The sequence below is a fragment of the Argentina anserina genome, chromosome 3, assembly GCF_933775445.1.
Source record: "Argentina anserina chromosome 3, drPotAnse1.1, whole genome shotgun sequence".
In the NCBI taxonomy this organism is placed as follows: domain Eukaryota; kingdom Viridiplantae; phylum Streptophyta; class Magnoliopsida; order Rosales; family Rosaceae; genus Argentina; species Argentina anserina.
Genome location: NC_065874.1, coordinates 32650566 through 32675568, shown reverse-complemented (window position 1 = coordinate 32675568; position 25003 = coordinate 32650566). Strand labels below are relative to the sequence as shown.

General features: G+C 38.7%; 2 protein-coding genes and 1 pseudogene across 2 annotated transcripts; 1 reads left to right on the top strand and 2 right to left on the bottom strand.

The window, feature by feature from the left end:
• Positions 1-2629: 2629 nt before the first annotated feature.
• On the bottom strand, positions 2630-6748 carry LOC126785951 (uncharacterized protein At4g26450). Its single transcript, XM_050511633.1, has 4 exons — positions 4506-6748; positions 4056-4245; positions 3743-3797; positions 2630-2958 (listed from the first exon to the last, which is right to left on the bottom strand). The coding sequence occupies exons 1-4, from the start codon at positions 6395-6397 to the stop codon at positions 2903-2905; spliced, it is 2193 nt and encodes a 730-aa protein (XP_050367590.1). The 5' UTR covers positions 6398-6748; the 3' UTR covers positions 2630-2902.
• A 6312-nt stretch (positions 6749-13060) lies between these two features.
• On the top strand, positions 13061-18669 carry LOC126786168 (chloride channel protein CLC-f). Its single transcript, XM_050511910.1, has 9 exons — positions 13061-13645; positions 14486-14888; positions 15597-15791; positions 16203-16657; positions 16741-16845; positions 17034-17264; positions 17398-17610; positions 17742-17974; positions 18254-18669. The coding sequence occupies exons 1-9, from the start codon at positions 13163-13165 to the stop codon at positions 18327-18329; spliced, it is 2394 nt and encodes a 797-aa protein (XP_050367867.1). The 5' UTR covers positions 13061-13162; the 3' UTR covers positions 18330-18669.
• A 2777-nt stretch (positions 18670-21446) lies between these two features.
• Positions 21447-24660, bottom strand: LOC126787527 (protein NAR1-like; annotated as a pseudogene).
• Between the last annotated feature and the right edge of the window lie 343 nt (positions 24661-25003).

Sequence of the window (25003 nt, the reverse complement as noted above, 5' to 3'; positions counted from 1 at the left end):
TCATAGTGAATAAGCAAATGATAAGGCTTGGTAAATAAAATATATGCAAGCAAGATGGGTCTTCTTTTTCTTCACGTAGTGCACTGCACCACAAAGTAAACTCGTATTTGCAAATAGTTGCTGAAAATTATGGAAACCAGAAGCACAATAGCGCATTATTATTCATATAAAGGGAATGATAAGTCATTATCAAGAGTGGTCTTTTAACGTAATGATGCAGTTTTTCTTTTATCCTTGAAGACAAGAAATAGTTCAGACCACGCCTGGCATTGGAAACATGACGAGGACATCCAGATTATGCCCTCTTATCCATCTGATCTCCAACACCACAGAATGCCTGAAACTTGCATATACATCTCCCTATCCCTCTGTTAATTGATTTACCCAAAACGAGTAATGTGAAAATAGCCAACAAAATTTACATCAATTACCGTTGCCTGTTACGCTACCATTTTATGCATGCACTATTATTTACTGCACACGATTCACTGCGAAGAGAACCGTATGATACATGCATGTACCGATGTACGTCGCTTGTCAAGTTCTCATACAAATATATATATGTATAAAATTAATTTTACGACGAACATTCAAGTATCATATAGCGCGTTTGTTTGAATTGACTCTTATTACAATCGTTTGTGAAGTTGGCCGGTGATGGAGTCATGAGTTTATTATCAAACTACTGTGAAAGAATAGATGAAATTAAAATTTACCTAAATTTAAAACTACTGGGGGGACTAGGTTTTGGAGGTCGATAGGAATACCAGGTAAAATTTACAGCTTCCGTTGTAGAAGCTAGAACAGAAACTGAACAAGAGCTTCATAAAGAGGTTTCGCTTGAAGACATTCACCAGTATATGCATGCACGATGTTATATGTCCTTGTTACTAATAATACATTACGACGATGAGTACGACTGAAGCAACACGTACTCGTTTACAAATACAAAACCAATAATAGCAACACGTACTGAAGTTGAAGTAGCTAGCAGATAGTTTGATCCGTTGCTATTATTGAATTGAGTTTTCGTGGTTTTCTGTTCTTGATTTTGTCAAATATCTTGGCTATGTTGGCTATGTTATTTCACAGCGATGATCTCGAAAGAAGTGATAGAAACATTCACATTCTCAGACTCTTATCCTCTGTTTTGACCTGGTGTTGCAACCTCCAAATCTACTCTAGTCGGAGTATTTCGTATTTATGGATTATGAATTAAAAGAAGAAATTTCCGATGATTGAATCATACATCGAATCATATATATTGAAGAGTTTGAAGAGTTAAACAATGTGTCCCAGGTGACATATTTTCTGGGCTCCCCAAAACGGCACGTGTGCATGTTCTTCACTATTGAAGACTGCAAGGTCAATCTGCCTGTTCTGAATCTCTGATATTATTAAGGAACAAGATTGGTCCCAATTTTCAATTTTCCATTTTAAATATGGAAGAGAAGAAAGAATGAGATAGTAACTACAATCTCGTTCACAAGGTCACCGTGAAATTCATGTTCAACCATCATTGAATGTATATCAAAAGTTGAAGAGAATCTTTTTAAAATTCATAAATCCAAAAGTGGTTGAACATGAATTTCATAATTAACTACTGACCATATGAACATGACTGATAGTAACTATATGGTTGAGAATCACACACCCCATTTGTGTGTATGGAAGAGAAGAAAAAATGAGATAGTAACTACAATCTCGTTCACACGGTCACCGTGAAATTCATGTTTAACCATCAAATGTAAATAAAAAATTGAGGAGAATCTTTTTAAAATTTGTAAATCCAAAAGTGGTTGAACATGAATTTCATAATTAACTACGGACCATATGAACATGTGAACATGACTGATAGTAACTATATGGTTGAGAATCACACACCCCATTTGTGTGTATGCTATAGCTATATGGTTGAGAATTTCAACAGTTGCTTATGTGTGGAATTGCAACTTTGCAAGCATCATGAGTATTGGAATGGGCACTCCATCGCTATCTGCCACATATCAAGATGACAAGCAGAGTTGATTTCCTCCAACAAGGGAACCAGCTCCCACTCTACATTTATAATTAACCAGCAGGCCAGCAGGAATGGATATGAAAATGAAATCAACCAAGCTTGCTAAAGATTGCTTTCAACCTTCTCTAGTAAACAGAATCAAATATATGCAAATATGAAACTTCCAGAGAAAGTGAAGGTATAAGACAGATGTATGAGCCAAGTAATAATAGAGCAATCAAAAGGGTCAAAATTCCATTGCACAGTATGGTCACAACTATACCCCGGCCAGTAAATATCAGAGCAACTCTTCGCAACTAAGCAATGCTCAAAATTTCCTTTTTAAGACCTAGAAAATAGGAATATTTGGACAGATTTGTATGGAAACTAGCAAGCTAGCTTGACAAGACTACTGTACTATGCATATTCATAAGGGTTCAGGACTCTAACAACTAGTTTCAGAAGGGTTCTGTGTAATATCCTGGGTTAATTATTAGCATCATCTTATAATAGAGAATGTGGGAAACAAGTAGCAAACTGTTCTCCCACCAGTTCTCCCAGTCAACATAATTAACAGTTTCAATGTAGAACTAGGTGTAAAATCTACATGGGGTGAACAAGTTGAGGATAGAGAGGTAACAAATGGACTGTTCAACAATTTCTGCCAGTCAACATGATTACAATTTCCATTTTAGAACAAAGTAAAACAGATAATTAAAAGCATACAACATTCTTGAACCTCTTAACAGGGGAAAGACCTACTAGCACCCTCTATTATAAGCAAATCAAATAAAAGAAAGGAAGCTAACCACTTCATAGAGCTAATATGGGTAAAAAGGAGCCCCGGTGACCAATTCTAAGCATATCAGAATATGCATCTGAGAAATTCTATGGTTAGCTGGATCAAAAGGGCTTCTCATACTCTTGCGGAGGTGGCTGCTCCCAGGGCCTCATGAAGGCTGCAAGGTAAATATAAGAAGAATTAGGTAGGAAACTGGTATAAGAGATATATCTAAGAAAATGATAGCAACAAATTAAACCTATGGAAAGTCAAAGATTGTAATAGACAAATCATAACGACACCATGAAAGTGAATGAGTGATACAAATCATATAGTAGTGGTTCCTATCCTAGTTACAGTTCACCTCAATGTTCTTTTGACACTTCAGTAAATAGCAGTTACTTATCAATATCGGTTATTCTAGATAATGACTAACTAACAAAGAACCCCATCACATTGATGTTGCGCTGCTAGTGATCCGAATCTAATTTCAACTTTCTAGTCACCTTTTGCTAGCTAACCAACATGTAAGATCTTCTGCCATGTAGTGTACATTATAAATCTATGATCCTTCAGGTCATAACTCCCAAATATTTTACTTGACCACTTCATCAATTTACTAATCCATATCACATTTCACACAGATCACAAAACATATAAAGAAATGAAAATGGCACAAAAACTTCAAACCATGATTTGCATACTGGAAACAATTAGCAAACAGTAAGGATACAGTTTTAAAATCCTTAGCAATATTGGTACTCTTTAGGCATTTGTTTTCTCATTTCCATTCATTCTAGATCCAGCAGATACATAGTTACTATATGGCTTAAGTTACGTAAATATGTGTAGCAACATGATGGTACTTGGGCAAGGTTATGCTATGAATGTTCTAAAACAAGCAATCCCAATCCAAGCAATATAATAGGAAATGAACCACTGAATCAAAACCAGTGACTTACTTAATGGTATTTCACCCAGAGCCATATATATTGAATCATCATCTGCAAGAGTCCCCTGAAACAATAATTGAAAGCAAATAAATATGTCAGTTATTTATGGCTTCATGCATGCACTTTGTAAATATATTTCCATCAAAGCACACCAAGAAAACTACACAAGAGCAGAATCATGCACTAAAGTGAGTATAAAGATTATCAACCAAATGACAACAACCATACAACTAAGTATATATCAGAAATCTATTTATTATACGTTATAGATGAATAATCACTATGCTGAACAGACAACTCAATTCAAGTAATCAACCAGTACCTCTGCATTAGGAAGACCAATATCGTTAGGCATTGGAGTAAGATTCTCTGGTACTGAAGAACAAGCTGGGAAATCATTTCCCAGCAATTCTGATATCATTAGCCCATAACCATCTTGGGTATCAGGCATACCGCTAGAGCACTGTGGTTGGTTGGAAAAGCCATCTAGCGGTATAAATTCAGTCCCTGTCCTGTTAATCAAAACAACTTCAGAACCACATGCCAAATAAACTAAAAAAATATGAAAAGATACGTAATTTTTTGATAATGACACTAAGACTGCAATTAAATGTACATTGGGGAGACCAAACCGACAGAAATGTAGTTCAAGGCTTGACTACATTATTTGATGAAGGAAGCAACTAAAGTATAATTCATAAAAAAGAAAGAAAGAGAGAGCATCTTAAATCAGTACTCATACAGAGGAATGTACCCAAAAAAAAAAACTTACTTTCTCTCTGCATCATTGAAGACCTTGTCTTCAGGAATAGAGTCATTTTCTAAATCAATTACTTCAATCTCGTTGACATCCACAGTGCGTCTACTGCTTTCATGAGACATATTGCAGTTACTCATTGACAAGTCAATATCAACTGGTGCTGCTTCTTTCTTCACTCCAGAGACATCCGAGAAGTTTATTACAAGATTATTATCACGATGCTCATGTGCATCATTGACCTCCATGAGATTAAGGTCGAATGAATTTGGAAAAAGCTGTTTCTCTTGCATATAATCAACACAAATTTCAGCTCCATCTTTTTGGAACTGTGGATCATCTTCCATAGAGCTGTCATGATCAACAGCTACAATCACTTTCTCCACAGGAGAAGTGTTGTCCTCCAACGGACTTGCTTTCTTTTCGCTCAAATTGGAAATTTGGAAGCAATCATCTGACTCAGCATATGGAAGCCATTCTCTTGGTTTTTTTGCTTCCATCTGCTTATCATAGTCTTCTGAAGCTCTCTTTTCACCTCTATCCTTAACTACAAAGCTAAAACTCCTAAGTCCTGCTGGCCCTTGACTTAATTGTTGCTCATTCTCACGAATAAAAGCTCTATCTGGTAATGACTGAGACCTCGCAAACTTATTCTGCTCAATACCAAATCCAGAACCCAATTCTACTAAATCCCCGACAGATTGTCTAGACTCAACTTTAGGAGTTTCAGTATCAACACAACTTGCATAATGAGTGTTATCTAATACTGGGGTACCTGAGGAGACGTCATGAGTACTGTCTTTGACTAAATATTGAGATGATCCTCCCACCTGCAGACCAATGCCACACGACGTGCTCCCCTCTTGGATACTTGGAAGTGGATCGACCTTCAAACCTCTAGTGGTCAATGCCGAGCGAGTCCTAGTAGGTACCTTGGCAAATTTACATAGCTTCAGCAAGTCAGTGCCCTCTGCCTCGGCTTTCACCTGAACCGGCAAGTCCTCCACATCACTCTTTTTCTCGGTGCCGTCATTGTTTCCACATTCCTTATCCTTCATCTCCACATCATTCATTTTCTTGGGCTCCACATTAACTTCAGCAACTCCATCAGCTCCACCAGTCCCGGAAGAACTCGGCTTGGAGCTCATGTCCTCCTTCTCCGATTTCGTCTCCGAATCCACTGCATCCTCACACTCCCTAGCATTCTGCTGCCATGCATTCCCAACATCTCTTCCCACCTTCTGCTCCTCATGCCTCCCCGAATTAGAATCATCCTCGGAAGAAGCCCGGCTATGTCTATCCGAAAACGACCCGCTCCTCCCATACTCCCTCCCCCAATCGGGCCGGGTATCCGACCCATACCCGCCCCGGTTCCTTCTCCTCCCCTTGTTCCTCGCATTACTACTGAACTCGTCCACACCCCCACCCCCACCAACCCCAAACCTTCTATTTCTGTACCCTCCCTCCGAATTATTTCCTAATCGGGAAAGCGCCGACGTCCGGCCGTCCTCTCTCATCTGATCACCGTCAAACTCCGCCTGCTGCTTCTTCTGCCACGTCCCGGAGAGCACGCTCGGCGGCAGTAGCCCCTGCGCCACCAGATACTCCGCCGCCATCCGCCCCGCGTCCATTAAAATATTGCCCCCCTTCCGCGGCGGAGCCGGCACCTGCGGGGGCGGAGGTGGCGGCGGCGGCGGCTGGAAAGATTTCGAACGGCCGAATCCGCGATTGAAGGCGGCGTTGTTGTTCCGGTGAGGGGGTTCGGAGCTGTTGTTGTTGTTGTTGTTGTAATAGCCGCGGCCGCCGCGGAGTGAGGTCTCCGGCGAGATCCGACCCATTCCGATACGGTCCATACCCATCGAATTAGACCGGTACCCATTTCCGGGATTGCGGTGGCGAGCGTGCATGTTCGTTTAATTTGGGTGAAACCAAAAATCTTTGAAATCCAAAATTTGGGGGTTCAGCTGGAAATGATAAAGAACTGATCTTTCCTTCTTTTCTTCCACAATTCCATCTAAAGATTCGAAATTTGGAGCCACCCAGATTGGAAATGAACGTACAGCTCCTTCAAAGATTCTGACTTTACTTGGAATTTGGGGATTTTGGGGGTTCAGGTTTCAAATCCAAGAGAATCCAATCAGTAGTGTCAATTGCAGATCAGGAAGAGTCCCAATCTGATAACCCTAGATGCCTCCATTTTTGTGTGTGTGCAGAGAGAGAGAGAGAGAGAGCTTCCTTCGGTTTGGAAATGGAGGCCAGAGCTGGTTTAATAGTCAATTTTGTGTGTGCATCTCTGATCAGCAGCTTTGAATATAATAAAGGTCTTTACCAGGTTGAGATTTTGATTTTTTTTTAAATTAATCTTTTTGTGTTTGTTGAGATAATGAAGAGGATGAAAAGTTTTGAAATGTGCGTCAGGGTTGCATTAACCTTCTGTTTTGGTAAAGGACTCGATATTTGTGGTTTGGGCTTGGGTTACTTTTGGTTTTCGTGGTTACAACGAGCCCCAATTGGTTTAAACTTGGTAGTGTTCTTGGGGCGTTTTCTTCTCTCCATCCTTTTGTTTTAGCTAGGGTTTTACAATTATTCAGTCTGGGGGAAATGGAGTGATGAACTAAATTGTTCTGGTTACAACTGCCTTGAGCCAAGCTAGTTTTCAAATTGGGTTGATCAGTGGCGGATCCAGAAATTCAAACCGGTTGGGACTTGAATTTGTATACAGAAAAAGTTTCGACGATATTCTAATATAAATTGAAAATAAACTCTATAATCATTCGAATATATCACAAATTAAATAAGATACATATACAATCGTATCAAATATAAAATATATAGATACAAACCTAGCTCAATTAACTAAATTTTACTCTAAGAGTACTTGAAAGTTGAAACCTCATATTTATCTGTCACAAAATCATTACTAATAGAAGGACTTATAATTTTTGCCTTTTAGTGGGACTGATATATATATATATATATAACCCTAATTATTCCATGCTAACACATATTTTATATGTAGGTTTTTTTTCTCTCTAAAATTTTGGGTGAGTCCCACTCTCTCTTGCTCTAGCTCCGCCCCTGGGGTTGATGTCATATAGTCACGGCTACCGGAGGCTAAAACATAGACAACAACACGAGTGGAAGTTTTATATCGAGGCATACGAGTAAACCGACTAAGCTTTGTTTCTAAAGCATTGATTGTACAATTCAAAATGCATTTGATAATAAGAATAATGAAGGGCCCCGACACATGCGAGTTTCAGAGTTACATAACTTTCTAATTTAATTTTTGAAAACTGATAACTTCGCTACATAATGTCATTATTCCAGAGAATGGTACCGCTATCTCCACCCATGTCCTATTCTATACATATAACTTGAGCTTGTTTTAGGCATTTTGAAAAGACTATACATATTACTTGACCCTGTTTAAGGCCTTTTTTTTTAATGTTTTGGCGTATCGGTAGTACCCCTTTACAAGTTATCTCTTTTGAGTTTGACGACATCTGTATAGAAGTTGACTCTCTCATCGCATGGTGCTGCATCCACAAAGTTTCGAACTCGAGATATTGCTTAAGCCACAACGGCCCTTGTTTAAGGCCTTTTTAAAAGATGAACAGAGATTTTTAACACATTGCATAGACTCCTTGAAAACTGGCGCAAATCAAATGAGGATCCATTCAAATTTGTTTTGCTAAAGTTGGCACCTTCCAAATCAACATTTTGAAATGTCGAACATGAAAGATTTGCATTTGAAAAGCATACATTCTTCATACATGAATAGCTGAAGTTCATCGATGATAGGTCCAAACTAGATAGATCAAGGCCAAAAAGATTCAGACCTTTGAATGATAATCCCGGATTTCGATGTGTGTTATTCTATGCGATCAACTTGATAATATCACGGCAGGTTAAATCTCCTGCACCTAACTTCTCTTTCCTCTTAGTGCATGCTTGGTACCCCTAATTGATAATTCTGAGGAGGACTCATTAGAGTAAGTTTAACCTACACTAATTTTGTACTGCGTCTGGTGCTGCAACTTTACCAGCTTCAATAATCTGCATTTTCTTATGCACAAGCTCATCTCTGTTCTGACCTTGCTACCCAAAAATTCACAGCCCTAATATCTTTCACAATCTCATACGCAATGTCATTTAAGTTAGTACCAATATGCAACAAACACCAAACTAATTCCTTATCAATCCTTATTTAAGTTGTGCGGGCTAGTACGGTGTAACAAATATGCACTTAGTGTCCAAGACATCGTAAATTCCATCTATCAAGGCTTGGAGTTGAAAGTATTGTGCCTCCTTCAAAAGTTGTGGATACTTAAAATCCTCCAGACTATGATCATAGCCATCTCTCAATCAATTGAGGATGCACCCAAAATATTCGACCATCTCTATCAATTAACGTATATCCCTCTTGATCTTCAGTCGTCACACTTCCACTAAACATTGCACCAAGCATCGAATTGTTGAGAATATAAATTTCACATTGGGAATTGGAACCTAGCCTGTGGGTTTATAAGGGTTTGGACCACTCCATCCATTGTCAATTGGTTTTGGATGTGAACCCCAGATCACTTTGTCATGGTATTAGAGCGGGTTACCCATATCCACGTGTGAAGCCCAAATGACCACACGGACTCCACGTCACCCAAAATGTTGTCCATGTGTATGGCTTGAAAATTTGCCACACGTGCGGGGGTGTGTTGAGAATATAAATCTCACCTTGGGAATTGGAACCTAGCCTGTCGGTTTATAAGGGTTTGGGCCACTCCATCCATTGCCAATTGGTTTTGGATGTGAACCCTAGATCACTTTATCATGGTATCAGAGCGGGTTACCCACGTCCACGTGTGAAGTCCAAATGGCCACACGGACTCCACGTCACCCAAAATGTTATCTACGTGTATGGCTTGAAAATTCGCCACACGTGCGGGGGCGTGTTGAGAATATAAATCTCACATTGGGAATTAGAACCTAACTTGTGGGTTTATAAGGGTTTGGGTCACTCCATCTATTGCCAATTGGTTTTGGATGTGAACCTCATATCACTTTATCACAAATTAGGCTCCGGCCGAGTTAGAGTATCAGTGTAGGTGCAAAATTTCTTCCTTCATACATGCATAGCTAATAAACGTCCCACCACAGCATCAACATTATTGAAACACGACCGTGTAAGATTTACATTCGAAATGCACACATCCTTCGTACAGGCATAGCTAAAAGCCCCACCTTCAACATCAACATGATTGAAAAAAGACTAAAGACACATTTTTGATTTTTCAGACATGCATAGCTAAAGTCCCCTCATTCGGCATCAACGTAATTGAAACACGAATCTGCAAGATTTGAATTTGCAAAGCAGACATTTTTCATACATGCAAAGCTAAAATCCACCTTTGACAGGTCCAACCCTGACAGATCAAGGCCAGAAAGATTTACACCTTTCAACTTCTTCCTACTGCTGGTTTCATTCTGTATGAACTCAATAATATCGGTACGTGTAAGATCTGCTGTATGAACTCAAAACAGAAATATTATCTTTTTTTTTAATCGAAAATATCATCTATTTTGGTTTGTGGTTGTAGGTTGAACAAATTGTGTATTCTAGTTGAAGATCTATGGTTATCAAAAGAAGATTAAGTATTGATCATCGTAAACTAAATAGTGGAGTTGCTTACTTGTATATCTTTGTCTATGGGGCACTACCTTCTTTACCAAAAGTTTGAGCTTCGGAGTCATACCATCATTCGATCATTTGTACATAACAAAACCTCAAACACTTGTTTTCAATACATAACAGAAACATTTATTTTCTGATTTAAAGCATACAGTAAATAGTTTAAATATAAATCATATAGAATGACTCAAAATTAAGAAATAATGTTTTACACAATTGAGAGTCTCATCCGGCTACATATATTATAGAGAAGGTCCTTATGAGATAAGGTCCGGCTACATATATTATAGAGAAGGTCCTTATGAGAGAAGGTGTTAGAAAATGTCATTCAATTGTATTTTCTATGTATTATATGCCAGGAAGCTAAGAGCTAAGAAAATAAAGAGCCATAGAGTCTGGGAAAGATGATCTAGTGAAGTTTGCACCCTCCAAGTAAGCTTCTTCCAGATCGGCTTCTGATAAGCTATGATAAGCACCTCAAAGATCTGCATTCTTCATTTTAGTCTTGCTCAACTTGACACCTTTCAAGTTTGCTCCATACAAATTTGCTCCCCCAAATTGGCGTTTTTAAGATTAGCATTATTCAAGGTTGCATGACTTAGTCGGCTCCCTGAAAATTGGCATCCGTAATATCAGCATCGTTTAACTTTGCATACCTCAAATTTGCTCCCTTAAAATTGGCATTAGTAAGATCAGCATTGTTTAAGGTTGCAAAATTCAAATCTGCACCAGAAAACAGAGTTCTACGGAGATTTGCCCCACTGAATGAACATGCACCATGGCAATTCTGCAATGCGGAAGTCAGCACCCTCGGCATCTGCTCTGTCGAACTTAGAACTCAAAAGTCTTGAATGTGAGAATGACACATTCCTTAGACATGCAGTACTAAAATCACTGCGTGGAAAATGTTTTACAGATGAAAGATTGAGGCCGCAAAGTTTAGCACCTTGAAATTTTCGTCTATTAATTAGAGAGCCAGACTCATACTTCTTTGCAGAAGAACGAATATATTGGCTTGTAAAATCAGCTAGTATGTTATCCATCAGCGATCAGCCCTTGTAGTTGGTAGTATTTTGCTTCTCTGAAAAGTTCTTTGGCATTAACAACATCAAAGTTTGGAAGAACGCCACGCCTTAGCCAATTAAGAATGTGAATGAAAATTTGGCCATCCCTATCATAGAAAACATATTTGTTTTCAGGCTCCTGGTGCACAATTTCAGCAAGCTTAGAATTTGGTTCCCGATGATTCAGAGTATGAACAGTCGTGCAGAACTTTTGTCCTCCAATGTTGAGGTGCACCATAGAGGAAGATCCAATCTCCTCCTTTGACATTGCTCCATGCTTTGAGAGATATATTGAAAATACGAGAGGAAAAAGATCGAATAGACAAAAAGATCGATACGTATTATTAGCAACCAATGTTATTCCCAGAATGGACCTGAATTATCACAGTACATTACATAATTACGTACATCAACATGAATATATAGATCTCCATCGAAAAAAACATAATTCTATAGATGCAAACTAAACATGCATGGAACAAATATATATGTTTTATGGGGAAGTTAATTATCAGCAAGAACACAAACAGTGAAACAGATCTTGTACACTAACCTGAAGTGGTCATTCTATCAGGTCTCTTCTATGCTCTGCTAGCTCACAACTCAATCGACGCAAATATTTATGGGACTATATCTATGGGACGCAAATCCTTAATTCCAAGTCGATCACTAGCTAGGTATCCAGTGTATTTCATGTTTTGGGATTTTGTATTGGGAAGGGTTCTAGCTGGACAATTATCACAGGATAAAGAAATCAATAAGGGAATGAAAGCTGCAGGTAGGAGAGAAATCAAATAGAGAAGCATGTAATTCCCTACAATATGCCGAAGCTTTAAGACGGTTGCAATGGAATTGAACAAAGGACGATCAATCCCTAGCAAATGGTAGCAATAGCAATCTACGATGTCACTGTTGCCTATATGGCAGCTACCAGCTAGCTAGTCTGATTAGTGTTTATAGAATTATTCATGGCATCATATCAGGTCTATATCTAAACTGGAAGCCCTGCAAATAGAGAAGCATGTAATTCCCTACAATATGCCGAAGCTTTAAGACGGTTGCAATGGAATTGAACAAAGGACGATCAATCCCTAGCAAATGGTAGCAATAGCAATCTACGATGTCACTGTTGCCTATATGGCAGCTACCAGCTAGCTAGTCTGATTAGTGTTTATAGAATTATTCATGGCATCATATCAGGTCTATATCTAAACTGGAAGCCCTGCAAGTAACTTCCATCATATGTCGAATTCACAATATCAGTGTACCACTAGGGTTTAGTACTGGGCTGTGAGTATTGACACATCAATACCTTCACATACATGCTGAAAGAGGTGAGGTTAACCGAACCATCTAGTGATTCTAACCTATATACAACAACAAAAAGCTTGATTAGATTTAAACCAGGATCATGTTGTGAGTTGAAATGGTGTCACACTACACTACTACATAGCTAAGGTCTCCATCTTTTATACACACAAGAGAAATAAGCATGAGAAACACAACATAGTAGAAAATTAGAGAAGAAGCCATGGAATTCAAGCAAAAAGAACGAGTCTTTCTCACCTTAACAGGTACCTCAAACGACGTCGTCCGAGAGCAACGCCTCAGCCTAACCGGAAAAGGAGTCCCGGCTATACAACCTTTATTATTATGGGCCGGGTTATTTGATAATTCCACCGAATAACACGGCCCATAAGTTGACCCGAACCGTCATGCTCTCCGTAGTTACCAACGCGTTGAGACGTACAGGGGAATTAAATGACGAAAATGCCCTCGAGAAGTTCTTGAAGCAAATGTGGCCTGTAACAGAATCACAGTGAATCGAAGAAGAAGAAAAAACCAGAGAGAATCGAATTCTGGATTGTTAGAAGTATCGACGACGGGGGCAGAATCGGAATTTCGATTGGGTGAGGAGGATGTCAGGAGAGGAGTACAGCGATGAGACTCTTCTGCTGAGATCCTCGAAAGACTACACCGAAGACGAGCACGGCGCAGTTTCGACGGAGGACGACGGCGGTGACGGCGGCAACGGAGACTTGGAAGCGCAGGAGGGGATACTGAGCCGGAAAAGTAGCACGAGCCCGAGCAGTAGAGTCGGTGCGTTCAAGGATCTGCTGCTGAAGCATTTGGACGGCGCCGGAGGGATTTCCGGTCGCCGGAACAGTTTCAAGCGGGTCGAAGGGAATAGGGAGAGAGATTGGGAGAGTAATCGGAGGGAGCGGCGGCGATCGCCGGTGGATCAGCTGCGGCATAGTAGTAATCATGACTCGTCGTCGTCGGCCGGAATCGATGAGGACGATGAACTTGCCGATAGTGCTCCGCCAGAGTGGGCCATGCTTCTCCTTGGGTGCATTCTCGGCCTCGCCACCGGTCTCTTTGTTGCTGCATTTAACAAAGGGGTGAGCTTCACATGTACTCTATTCACATTCATCAAATTATGATCTAGCTTTTTTGAATTTTGTGATTCCATGAATAATGTGTGCACTTTTGAATTGTTTGGACACCGTAGAGAGTATAATGTAGTGATAAAGATGGTGTATGGTGTTTTATTTACTTGATGGTTTGATAATTATGGTTAGAAGCTTGGGAGGTGGTGGTTTTTGGTTGCCAAACTTTGAACTTTTTACGAGGTATTGTAAATGTTACTGTAGTTTAATAGTTTAGAGTTGGAATGAAAATTGTGTGAGGAATTGGTTTGGTAGTTTTGGTTGGGAAGCACCGATAAAAGGATGCGCTTTTGGCTCTAGATCCAGTTCTCCTAAATTTGGAGTTTTCTAAGTTAAATGATGAGTGTACTATGATGTTTGACTCTGCCTATTCTAGACAAGTAGTAGATTATTTGGAAATGATTTCAGTCAATCTGGGTTTGGTAATTATGTTAGGATGCAACTGATGAGAGATGGTGATTTGTGGTTGCCAAATGCATTTTCCAAGTTTTGAAATTGATAACTTGTTAGTTTCTGAAATTGTGAAATATTTTCCAAGTTTTGAAATTGTGAAATATTTTCCAAGTTTTGAAATTGATAACTTGTTAGTTTCTGGAACTGTGAACTTTTACGCTATTGTCTGTGTCTTTGCATTGTTTAAATGAGAAAGTAATATAAGAGAGATTAGAGACAATATAAATGTCAATTACTGTAAAGGATGGTGCTTTAAGCTGTAGATTCCAGAGAATATAAGAATATGTCATATTTTAGTCAATTCTTTTCACTTTTGTTGATAGTGTAGTGCTCCTTTAGGTACATGTTATACACGAATGGGCCTGGGCTGGTACTCCAAATGAAGGTGCGGCGTGGCTCCGTCTGCAGAGACTGGGCGATACCTGGCATCGGATACTTTTAATACCTGTTACGGGTGGGGTTATTGTTGGCATGATGCATGGTTTACTTGAAATATTAGATCAAATAAGGCAATCCAGTTCCTCTCAGGGGCAAGGATTTGATTTACTAGCTGGCGTCTTTCCAACAATAAAGGCCGTCCAGGCAGCTATTACGTTAGGTACTGGTTGTTCTTTAGGTCCTGAAGGCCCTAGTGTAGATATTGGAAAATCCTGTGCCAATGGGTTCTCATTAATGATGGAAAACAACAGAGAAAGGAAGATTGCGCTCGTTGCAGCAGGTGCTGCTGCTGGAATTTCTTCAGGTAACCAGAATCACATGTCCAGCAATTGTTTCCACATATTTCATTATTTGGTTCTGTTTCATTGTTTCTTTGTCCTCCTAACTTTTTTTCTTTTCACTAAATGATGACGAAAACTCATGCCACACAATACTTTTCAACAATAATCTAGTGTTGTATTACCTTCATTCCTTTAACAATCAATCTAATGATCTAATCCGTACCTATTAGAAACAGAAAAATGATTTAAGTTCTTTCTATAAGAACTGTGGGAAGTGTGAAATTCCTTAGTAAATGCAATTATTTTGCCATGTGAGTCTCAGGAGTCAGGATAGACTTGAAATGTCCATACAATTTCAGTATGAGCACAAAAGTAGTGCAGCTCTGTGTTATTAGGATTGATCTGAAAGCAAAGGCACTTAGGAAGGCTTCTGTGTAATAGTTATTGGTATTCAGATCATCAAATACAAGCATGATGGTACTGAGCTGGCAATTACTGCCATTCCTAGTATGAGTAAAATGACAAAGGAATCATTGTGACATGGACTCGTAATCAGTATCATTTTAACCTGCATGGCTTAAATCAATGACATGAATACTTATTGTGTTTTGCTACAATAATGGGGTGATAATCTATGTATTTAACAGTGCCTCTTTATATAGTTCTGCTTCTTCAATTTATGTTAACAATGGCACCAATAGATACTGAGTTTTAGGATTTCTTCTTTTCAGGATTTAATGCGGCAGTTGCTGGTTGTTTCTTTGCTATTGAAACGGTGTTAAGACCGCTTCGAGCAGAGAACTCTCCTCCTTTTACCACCGCAATGATTATATTGGCTTCTGTTATATCCTCGACAGTATCTAATGTTTTACTTGGGACACAGTCAGCCTTCACAGTGCCTGTTTACGATTTGAAATCTGCTGCAGGTAATAAACTTTGCCTCTCTCTCTCTCTCTCTCTCTCTCTCTCTCTCTCTCTCTCTCTCTTTGTTTTTAGCCTTTGTCATTATAAATGTATACTTCATGTTTGATCTATCTTTATATGCACCATTTGATTTTGTCCGAAAGTGGCATCCATATGTGTGTGTTGAATGGATGTGCTATGTTAATGACCTGTGGTGGTTAACAGTCACTTTGTGTAGCATTTGGTAAATTTTGATTTACGTTTTCTTATTGCAGTTACTTCTAGATTTTGATATTGAATTGTCCAAAAAGCAAAACCCAGGACATCTATACTTGTAAACTGACTTGCACTAAATTTTGTAGGATGTAATAACGTATTTTTGGACGTACCTATTGTGCAGTACTTTTATTTAATCTGTTTTTTTTTCCTTGCAGAATTGCCCCTCTACCTTATATTGGGAATGCTATGTGGTGCTGTGAGTGTTGCCTTCAATCGCTTGGTTGCTTGGTTCACAAAGTTTTTTGATTATATCAAGGAAAGATTTGGCCTTCCTGCAGTTGCATGCCCTGCTTTAGGTGGTTTAGGAGCTGGCTTGATTGCTCTCAGGTATCCGGGGATTCTGTACTGGGGTTTCACAAATGTTGAAGAAATTCTGCATACTGGAAAGACTGCTTCCGCTCCTGGAATCTGGCTGTTAACTCAGTTATCAGCAGCCAAAGTTGTAGCGACAGCTTTATGCAAGGGTTCTGGGCTAGTAGGTGGACTATATGCACCAAGCTTGATGATTGGGGCTGCTGTTGGTGCTGTATTTGGGGGTTCCGCGGCAGAATTGATTAATTCAGCAATTCCAGGAAATGCTGCTGTTGCTCAGCCACAGGCATATGCACTGGTATTGTAATTTGTAACAAGATCCTTTTTGTAGTAATGGTAAACATGTACTGAGATGACTTGATATACCCTAAAATTTCGTAGGTGGGGATGGCTGCTATGCTGGCTTCAGTTTGTTCGGTGCCATTGACGTCAGTTCTCCTTCTGTTTGAGCTGACAAAAGATTATCGAATATTGCTTCCTCTCATGGTAATTTTTCTATTGTTTTGCTTCAAAACTGCTGGATTTATTTGCATTCCTTGAACAGAATGAAATCGTTAGATTTGGTCGAAGTGCATTATCTCATGAAATCATTTCCCAATTTGGGAAAGTGCGGACAATGTCAAGAGATGTTCAAGCTTTGTGTTCTTATGTTTTGTATATTTTTGTGCAAATAGGGGGCTGTTGGATTGGCAATATGGGTTCCCTCTGTGGTAAACCAGGGAAAGGAAACTGAAGCATCTGATACGCGGAATTCTGCAAGAGGTTACTCTTCTGTTTCGGCTGCTGAAGAGAAAGATGAAGTTAGTTGGAGACAACGTGATAGTGGAGATGATCTGGAACTGTCCACAATGGGAAATACTTCTGATGCTGAATTAACTGAAGAAATGCTTCTGGAAAATCTGAAGGTCTCTCTCTCTCTCTCTCTCTCTCACACACACACACACACACACACACATTCCTTTTTGCAATTGCAGCCTCTCTTTTCAGCTTCTAAATTACTTCACTTAACCTGTCTTATCCAATTTTTGCAATTGTTAGGTTTCGCGTGCCATGTCAACAAATTATGTGAAAGTTTCCCTGACCGTAACTATACAAGAGGCAATTCAATCCATGCATGACAATCATCGGAATTGTCTGTTAGTAGTTGATGATGAAGATTTTCTGGAGGGAATATTGACGTATGGTGATGTGAGACGGTATCAATCAAGGAAGTCAACTGATACCTTGAAGAGTGATTCTAGATTTCTGGATGTATGTGGTGACATATATGCATGTTTATGGTTTTATATATACTAATACTCGTCATATGACATAGTTGCATGTGATTTCTAGTATAACAGCTCATATTTCCTAATGATATGCAAAATTTGGAATCTTTACAGGAAAATACCTGTCTTGTATCCTCTATATGTACTAGAGAAATCAGCTTTCATGGAGGAACCCGAGGTCTACTAACCTGTTATCCAGACACAGGTTTGTTAATGGCAAAGGAGCTAATGGAGGCCAAAGATATCAAGCAGTTGCCTGTGGTTAAGCGTGGTAGACAACCACCAAAAGAAACAAGGCGGAGACTTATTGCTATTCTTCGTTATGATTCAATCATGAAGTGTCTCAGGTCAGGTTTGCATTAAGTTATCAATTATGTTTGATGCCTGGTTTCTTGTTTTCAAGTGTACCTTCCTCTCGACTTCATTGATTCAGAAATGAGAAATGATAGAATACAGAGCCTTAATCACTTGCTATATTAATCTCCTAAACAATCCTTGATTGAATCTACCTCTTTTTTATCTTATATCTTTCCTAAACGAGATGCAAGTTCCTCTCCTTTAGTTAATGCAGATACAACTTTGTTGAACTTAGCTCTTATTTAGAATGATATCCTTTGTTTATGCAGGGATGAGATAACTCACAGGAAATCAATTCATCAACATAGAAAAGAGAATTTTGACGAATTAACAAATGGCCATTAATTTCAGCTGGCTGAAGAGCTGTCATCTACTTAAATTGTGTGACGGCCACTGCAAAAAGAAGCTGAAATCTCCAAGAAACAGCAACTAGCCCTCTGGGGGCTGGTTTGTTCCTTTATGTTTGGAATTTGGCTCGCAAATGAGGTTGATAGTGAGGTATATATTCTCAAGCGCTGTTGTGGGTTTTCTCGGCTCCACAATACCTAGTAAAATTGGTTTGATTTTTGGTCAGACCTGGCAACTTGAGTATTGTATATGGAAAATGCAGTGAATATGGATGTAACTTAGCGTGAAAAATGCAAAATACAAATTATAAGCTGAATCAAAAAAATTTCTTACACTTGTTTGAATTGTCTGTGTTTAAAGTCTAGCATGGGGTCTGTTATCTTACATAGATCTACATACAAGTTACTGACAGGATATGAAAGCAATTATATTCTAAGTGACATCACCTAGTTATGATTAATCTCTTCTCATTACATTCTTTGATGCCTAAGAATTGTCTGGTCCTGCAATTTCTATCAGCCGGTTTCTTGAAGAATTCCCTATTTTTATGTAGTCTTGACTGCCGATAACCTTGATTAGTTTTATGAAATTTATTTGGATACTGTGGTTTATCACAAACTTCTTCAAACTGTTTCCTTTTATGGTATCCATTAGGATTTGCTGATGGTTGATTCCGGTTATTGAAGGAAAGCCCTTTATAGGGTGGTGACCCAGGCTATTCAGATTTTGTGTTTCAGTGTGTTGCTTTCTTTGATAGTCGCTATTAGGGATCGCTGATGCTTCACTCGGTTTCTCAACTAATGGATTGAAACCCTTGAACGACATCCTACCTCTAATTGCTGCAGGTCTGGGGTCACCTTATGTTATAACCACACAGCTCCTTGGTTGGGTAGGAACGGCAGATGTAAAAGAAAAACCCTTTCGCTCAACACCAGGGGATCTCAAAATTGATTCTTCACCTTGAGGCTTCACCATCTCTCTCTGAATTGCGTTCTGCATGAACTTCAAGTTCCTCAAACTGCTAGAAAGCTCTCTCCCCATTTTAAGTTCTGGGTTTTCTCTAAAAGCCAATTGAACGTAGCTGAATGTGTGCCTTACACTCTTACAGTGAAGGAAATAACGGTTTTTATAGACTTGTCCAACACAAGCATTTGAAGGCATTAGTCATAATCTATCTTGCTGATAGGTTTTATATCCTATTCCATTTAGGATTTGTGATTGTAATTCCTAGACCCATACGGATTCCTGTTTGTTTTAGGACACTAGCTCGTACCTTGTATCGATTCCCTTTATGCGAAACCCTTGATCCGAAAGAAACAAAAGTCAAAACCTTTCGCAATCCGTAACCCACGTAGCAACACTTACGCTGGCGGTGGAAGAGATGGACAACAAAGAACGCAGGGAACATAAGCCAGGTTTATCTGAACATTTGAAGATGAAATCCTACCACTGATGACAATGCTTTGAGTGTTGAATCCAGCTTGTTTCGTATCCACTGCCTCTGAAATTGGGAAGCGGTGGGAAGCAGAATCTGGGAAACTTAAGACATCATTGCTCTCTATCCTCAAAGTGAACTTTCACTCTAAAATTACAGAGTGAAATTCCAATTTTAGCACACTTTTTGGTCAATTTTTTTCATCACAAGTGATTCAATATATATGTATACTATTCATGATAATCTTTACAAAATTCCATCTAATTCGGTTATCGTTAAGGTATTGAAATTAGATTAAATCAATGAACGAATTAAATCTGTTCAATGTAAACCGTTCATGTAAATCTCAATTTTGAAATCTCAAGCCATTGTCAAATATAATGAAATTTTGCAGAGATGATCTTGAATTACATACCTAAATATTGAATCACTTGTGATGAAAAAATTTGACCGAAAAGTGTGCTAAAATTGGAAATTCACTCTGTAATTTCAGAGTGAACTTTCACTCTGAAATTACAGAAGTTCACTCTGGATAGGGACTGTATATATATATATATATGTCTTACTGGCTGCCGAAGTCCACACCAATAGTTTTGGTGCGGATTTTTATTTTTGTACCACTTTTCGATCGAATTTCCTCAGCTCCACCGTCTAGTGTCTAGATGATATTGTGTAGATCATCTCTGCAAAATTTCAGCCAAATTGGTGATCGTTAAGGCCCTCAAAATTGCGTTTTTCTGTTAAAAACATGAATAGTTCGTGTATGACAGAATTCAGTTCGTCCATTTGTGTTTCGATTTTTAGAGCCTTAACGATCATCAAATTGACTGAAATTTTGCAGAGATTATCTACTCAATATTATTTAGATATTAGACGGTGGAGATGAGGAAATTCGATGGAAAATTAGTGCAGAAATGGAAATCCGCACCAAAATCATTGAACGAGAAAGATCTTATATATATGTACACACACTTAAAAGTGGTAGATATACAGTCTATTACATTCTGAGGCTAACTTTGGCCTCATTAAGAACCATCGACCAAGTAAAAAAGAGGGTGTGAAATGAATCATGAGAAACTACATCAGGCAGCCATAGAGGGCCTGCTTCGTGCCAAAATTAAACCCCATTCGGAAACTACCATCAGAACCCCATCAGGCAGCCATCAGAAACTAACTACAGTCTGCCTTGCTCCAGCGTAGCGCGTTAGGGAATAGCCCTACTAATCTTAGTATAGCTCCAAGTCAATAAGTTTTAGAACTGTAGCACCCCTTGGCATACTCGAGCATTACATCATCTCAAGTGCCACCACACACAGGGTTAAGCATCTGGATTCCCATCGGTTCAAGGAAAGAGTTGGTGCAATATATCAAAGTTATTGGCTTGTAGTTTTAGAACTGTACCACCCCAGAGAATTGAAAGCCTTGAGCATTACATCATCTCAAGTGCCACCACACACAGGGTTAACTGGTTAAGCATCTGGATTCCCATCTGTTCAAGGTAAGAGTTGGTGCACTTCATATAGCTCCAAGTTATTGCCTTGTAGTTATACAACTGTACCACCCCAGATAATTGAAAGCCAGCTTTTCTTATTGGACAGACCGACATAAATATGATTCTTGTAAATTTATGCAATTGACTCTTTTCTTATATTCACTATGTTCTCTATACATCTATATACATGACATTAGTTGGGAAAAAAGATTGTCAAAATAAATTATCGGTTCCCTATATCAAAATTTGACGGATCCCAATCCTGGGAGTTCCTACACAACTGAGGCTGTCTAGGCATGTTCGCATCTTGTTGAGAAAACTGGAGGTCCAGGCAGGGATATCCATCACAATTGTGCAACTGAGAAGTTACGCTTTTCAAGATAGGGTGGTACTCTGTGTGCATGAGTTGCTTGGCCTTCTCTGAACCAGGTTTCTCAAGCCACTCATTGTATAAGCTTTGCACCATTGGATTACCAGAAGGATCAGATATCAAGATCTGTAGTTTTTTCAGGGATTGTCAAGATAAGTCTAAAGGCATGTTTCTAAAGGCTGAAATACCACCACAGAAAGCTTAAGCGTGGGAATAAGCTTTCCATGCAGTAGAATTCACAAACATCACTATTATTAAGATGCTCACCTTGTCTGCAATCAACTGCTTTGCAGATTGCCCAGGTTTTGGCTTAATCTGTCCTCCACCATTCAAGCAACCTGTGCAAATTCCATATTAGTATAAATTAAAATTCCAGTTTCACGGAAATAATATATGAATTTAAGAATTTAAAGGAAACATACCTGAAGGGCATGCCATGATCTCTAGAAAGTGATGATCACATTTCTCAGCCTTAATTTTCCGGACAACATTTTGCAGGTTTCGAAAACCATAACATAGTGCGAACTTCAATACAGTCCTCCCTTCCACCTAAATGAAAGCACACATTAATACCTTACAAAAAAAAGAGAGCAGCAAATGCTTACAAAAGCTTACACAAGTAGATAAAAGTTTTTTAAAACCAAACACATCAGACCAATTTTAACCTTTAGGGATGCACACACTAAAACACTTCAAACACGCATGTCAACACTTGGGTATTATACGGAATACTGACAAAAAAAATCTGGATACAAGTTCTAGGGGTTTAGAATAGAATACTACAACTTTAGCCTTTCTAATACCGTCACATAGAACGAGTTTTAGATGCATAAAAGCCAGAAGGCCATACAGATCAACAAACATAATCTATAATAGGCTCATTTAAAGGGCTCGAGTGATATTCACCAGTGGCGAAAACTCTGGTGTTCTTTGCTTGTTTATTATGCAGAGTGATCAACCCTGTTGAGTCGCAACAAGGACTACAACATAAGCCAAGAAAATATGTGGTTGTACTCAAATCCTTACAAAATTTTCATACCTCTAAAGTCACGTCCTGGAAGTCCGAATTTTTAATAGTTCTGAAGTCCACAGGGCCTTCAATTTCTCTTCCAAAGATTCTTTAGCAGCATATCGGAAAATTGTTTCTGCATAGCCCCCTGAGCTTCAAGGACTCCGTATAGATATCCATCTCTAAAATTTGTCAACCTGGCAGAAAAACATGTGTTAAGAAATCCGCAGCACATGATGAAGGCAAGCTTATTGAAACATCTGTAGGTCTTACATGCTATCTAAGGGAGACTCTTCTAAGTCCTCAAAATCAACACTGTTAGAGAAATGAGTGTATTACTAGGATAGTTTCGTCATTTTCAACCTAGGTATATAACTCTTGTAACCCTTTTATTCTACATCAATGAGAATCAACACAATCTAGCCTCTAAAGTATTCTTGCACTCTTTACTTTCCTTGCACATTTCAATTCAATAAACCCTAAATCCTAACACCTTTTAACTGCAAGCACCCCCAAAAGCGATTAAGATGATATTAGTCAGAATCATTCAGAGACACAAAAGTGGACAAGGGAGCAAATATGACAAGTTGTGAACTAACCTGTATCAGATCTAAAATTTCTCCAGTTGTCAACACTGAATCTACCTCTGAAACAGTAACAGATCCATTTTCATTACTATTGCCTTGATCAACTTCAAATACAAAGTCGTCACGTGACACCTCAAGCTTCTTGTCATAACAAGGCATCACTGTTACATGGTAAACATCATCTGGCCTGTCAAATGAAAGCTTGAGAGAAATGCTATTGCTAACTGAATTGTATTGCAGAAAAATGAACAGGAATTCTGTGTGATACAGGAGTTTCTAACATATAGTCTTGACTATGACTAACTAACTCACGTGAGAAGCACGTGTAGAGAGAACCTTGATCAAATACATGCTGATTGATCAATCATATAAATACAATGAAAATAAGACATAGTTCAGTTATAGACTTCCTGTTGCACCCTGAGAACACTAAATACATCAAAAGGCCAAGTTAGCCTCCTGTCAGATCTGGAAAACGCTGTTTATAGTATGTCTATGAATCCAAGAACATCTAATTTTTTAAAAAAATTAATATGAAATATATTGATGCTAATACACTACATCATTACAATATGAACATGATTTAAAGTCCAGAGTAATGATACAAAATGAACCAAGAAAAAGAATGAGAGGAGCACGAAGATAATCTGGTGAAATATCACCCATCTATGGGTTAATTGTTTCATCACTTACATATGATACTCCTACTGCGCAGCTATGGCAACAGCAACAATTTGACTAATGAGAAGTAAATATTATCAATCCATAATATTTTAGTTCTTAGAATCGCGTCTTTCACAGAAATGATTCACATCATGATTTCAAATCACAGTTCAGAAAATTATGTGAGCAGAGTAGATATTAGCCAGATAAAAGTTACCTAACTCCAATTGTTTGCTGAGGACTCTTCACCGAAGAAATAAAAGGCAGTACACAGGATCCAAGAGTTTTTTCAGCGTAGCATATCCAACCTGCAATCATCAATTTTCTTCACTACAAATGAGATTCTAATGCAGAGTCGAACTACTCTGATTAAAACGAAATTCTCTTTTCATTTTATGTCGCTCTGCAGTCTATGCTGAGGAGGGGGAAGAAATAAGAATGTGATGCAATTATCAAACTGTGGATAGGTTGATATACCTGGACATGGGCAACAGAGATTTGCGGCTTTCATCATCAGTTGCTTTGTTGTACCTTGAGATGAATTCATTACAAGATTCAATAAGTGCTAAATCTCTATAGAAAACCCTCCGATGTCAAAGTTAGTGTTTTTCTTAGCTGTTTTCAATTCTAATAATCAGAATCAGATCTCTTACCTCTTTTCCAATCCCCTCTTTATATATTGGAATTCCTCATTCTTCATTAAATTATATTTACGATTGGCATCATGACGGCAATCATATGTACTTATGTAAGTTTCCCCATCATTGCTCATTTATTTTGACGGTAATTCATCACATTCCTTTTTAATGTATCGGTTTCATACCGAACATTCATTAGTCATTACAATCACCCTAGTTATGATCGTCATTCAAGTCATATTAAACTGTCTCTTTCATTGCAGTCTTCGTTACCATTACCACTCGGCCGTATTTATTTCTTCTATTCAACACATCTTTTCTTTTTGCGTTTTCTCCTTGTGACTTTTGGGTAAAGATATTTTCTCTCTCCCACACCCGCTTCATCTCCTGAGATTGTTATTGCTGATGAACACTGGGTCAAGGCAAAAAGAGAAACACAGAAGAAGAACGGAAGGTTTTGATGGACTTACTGTTTCG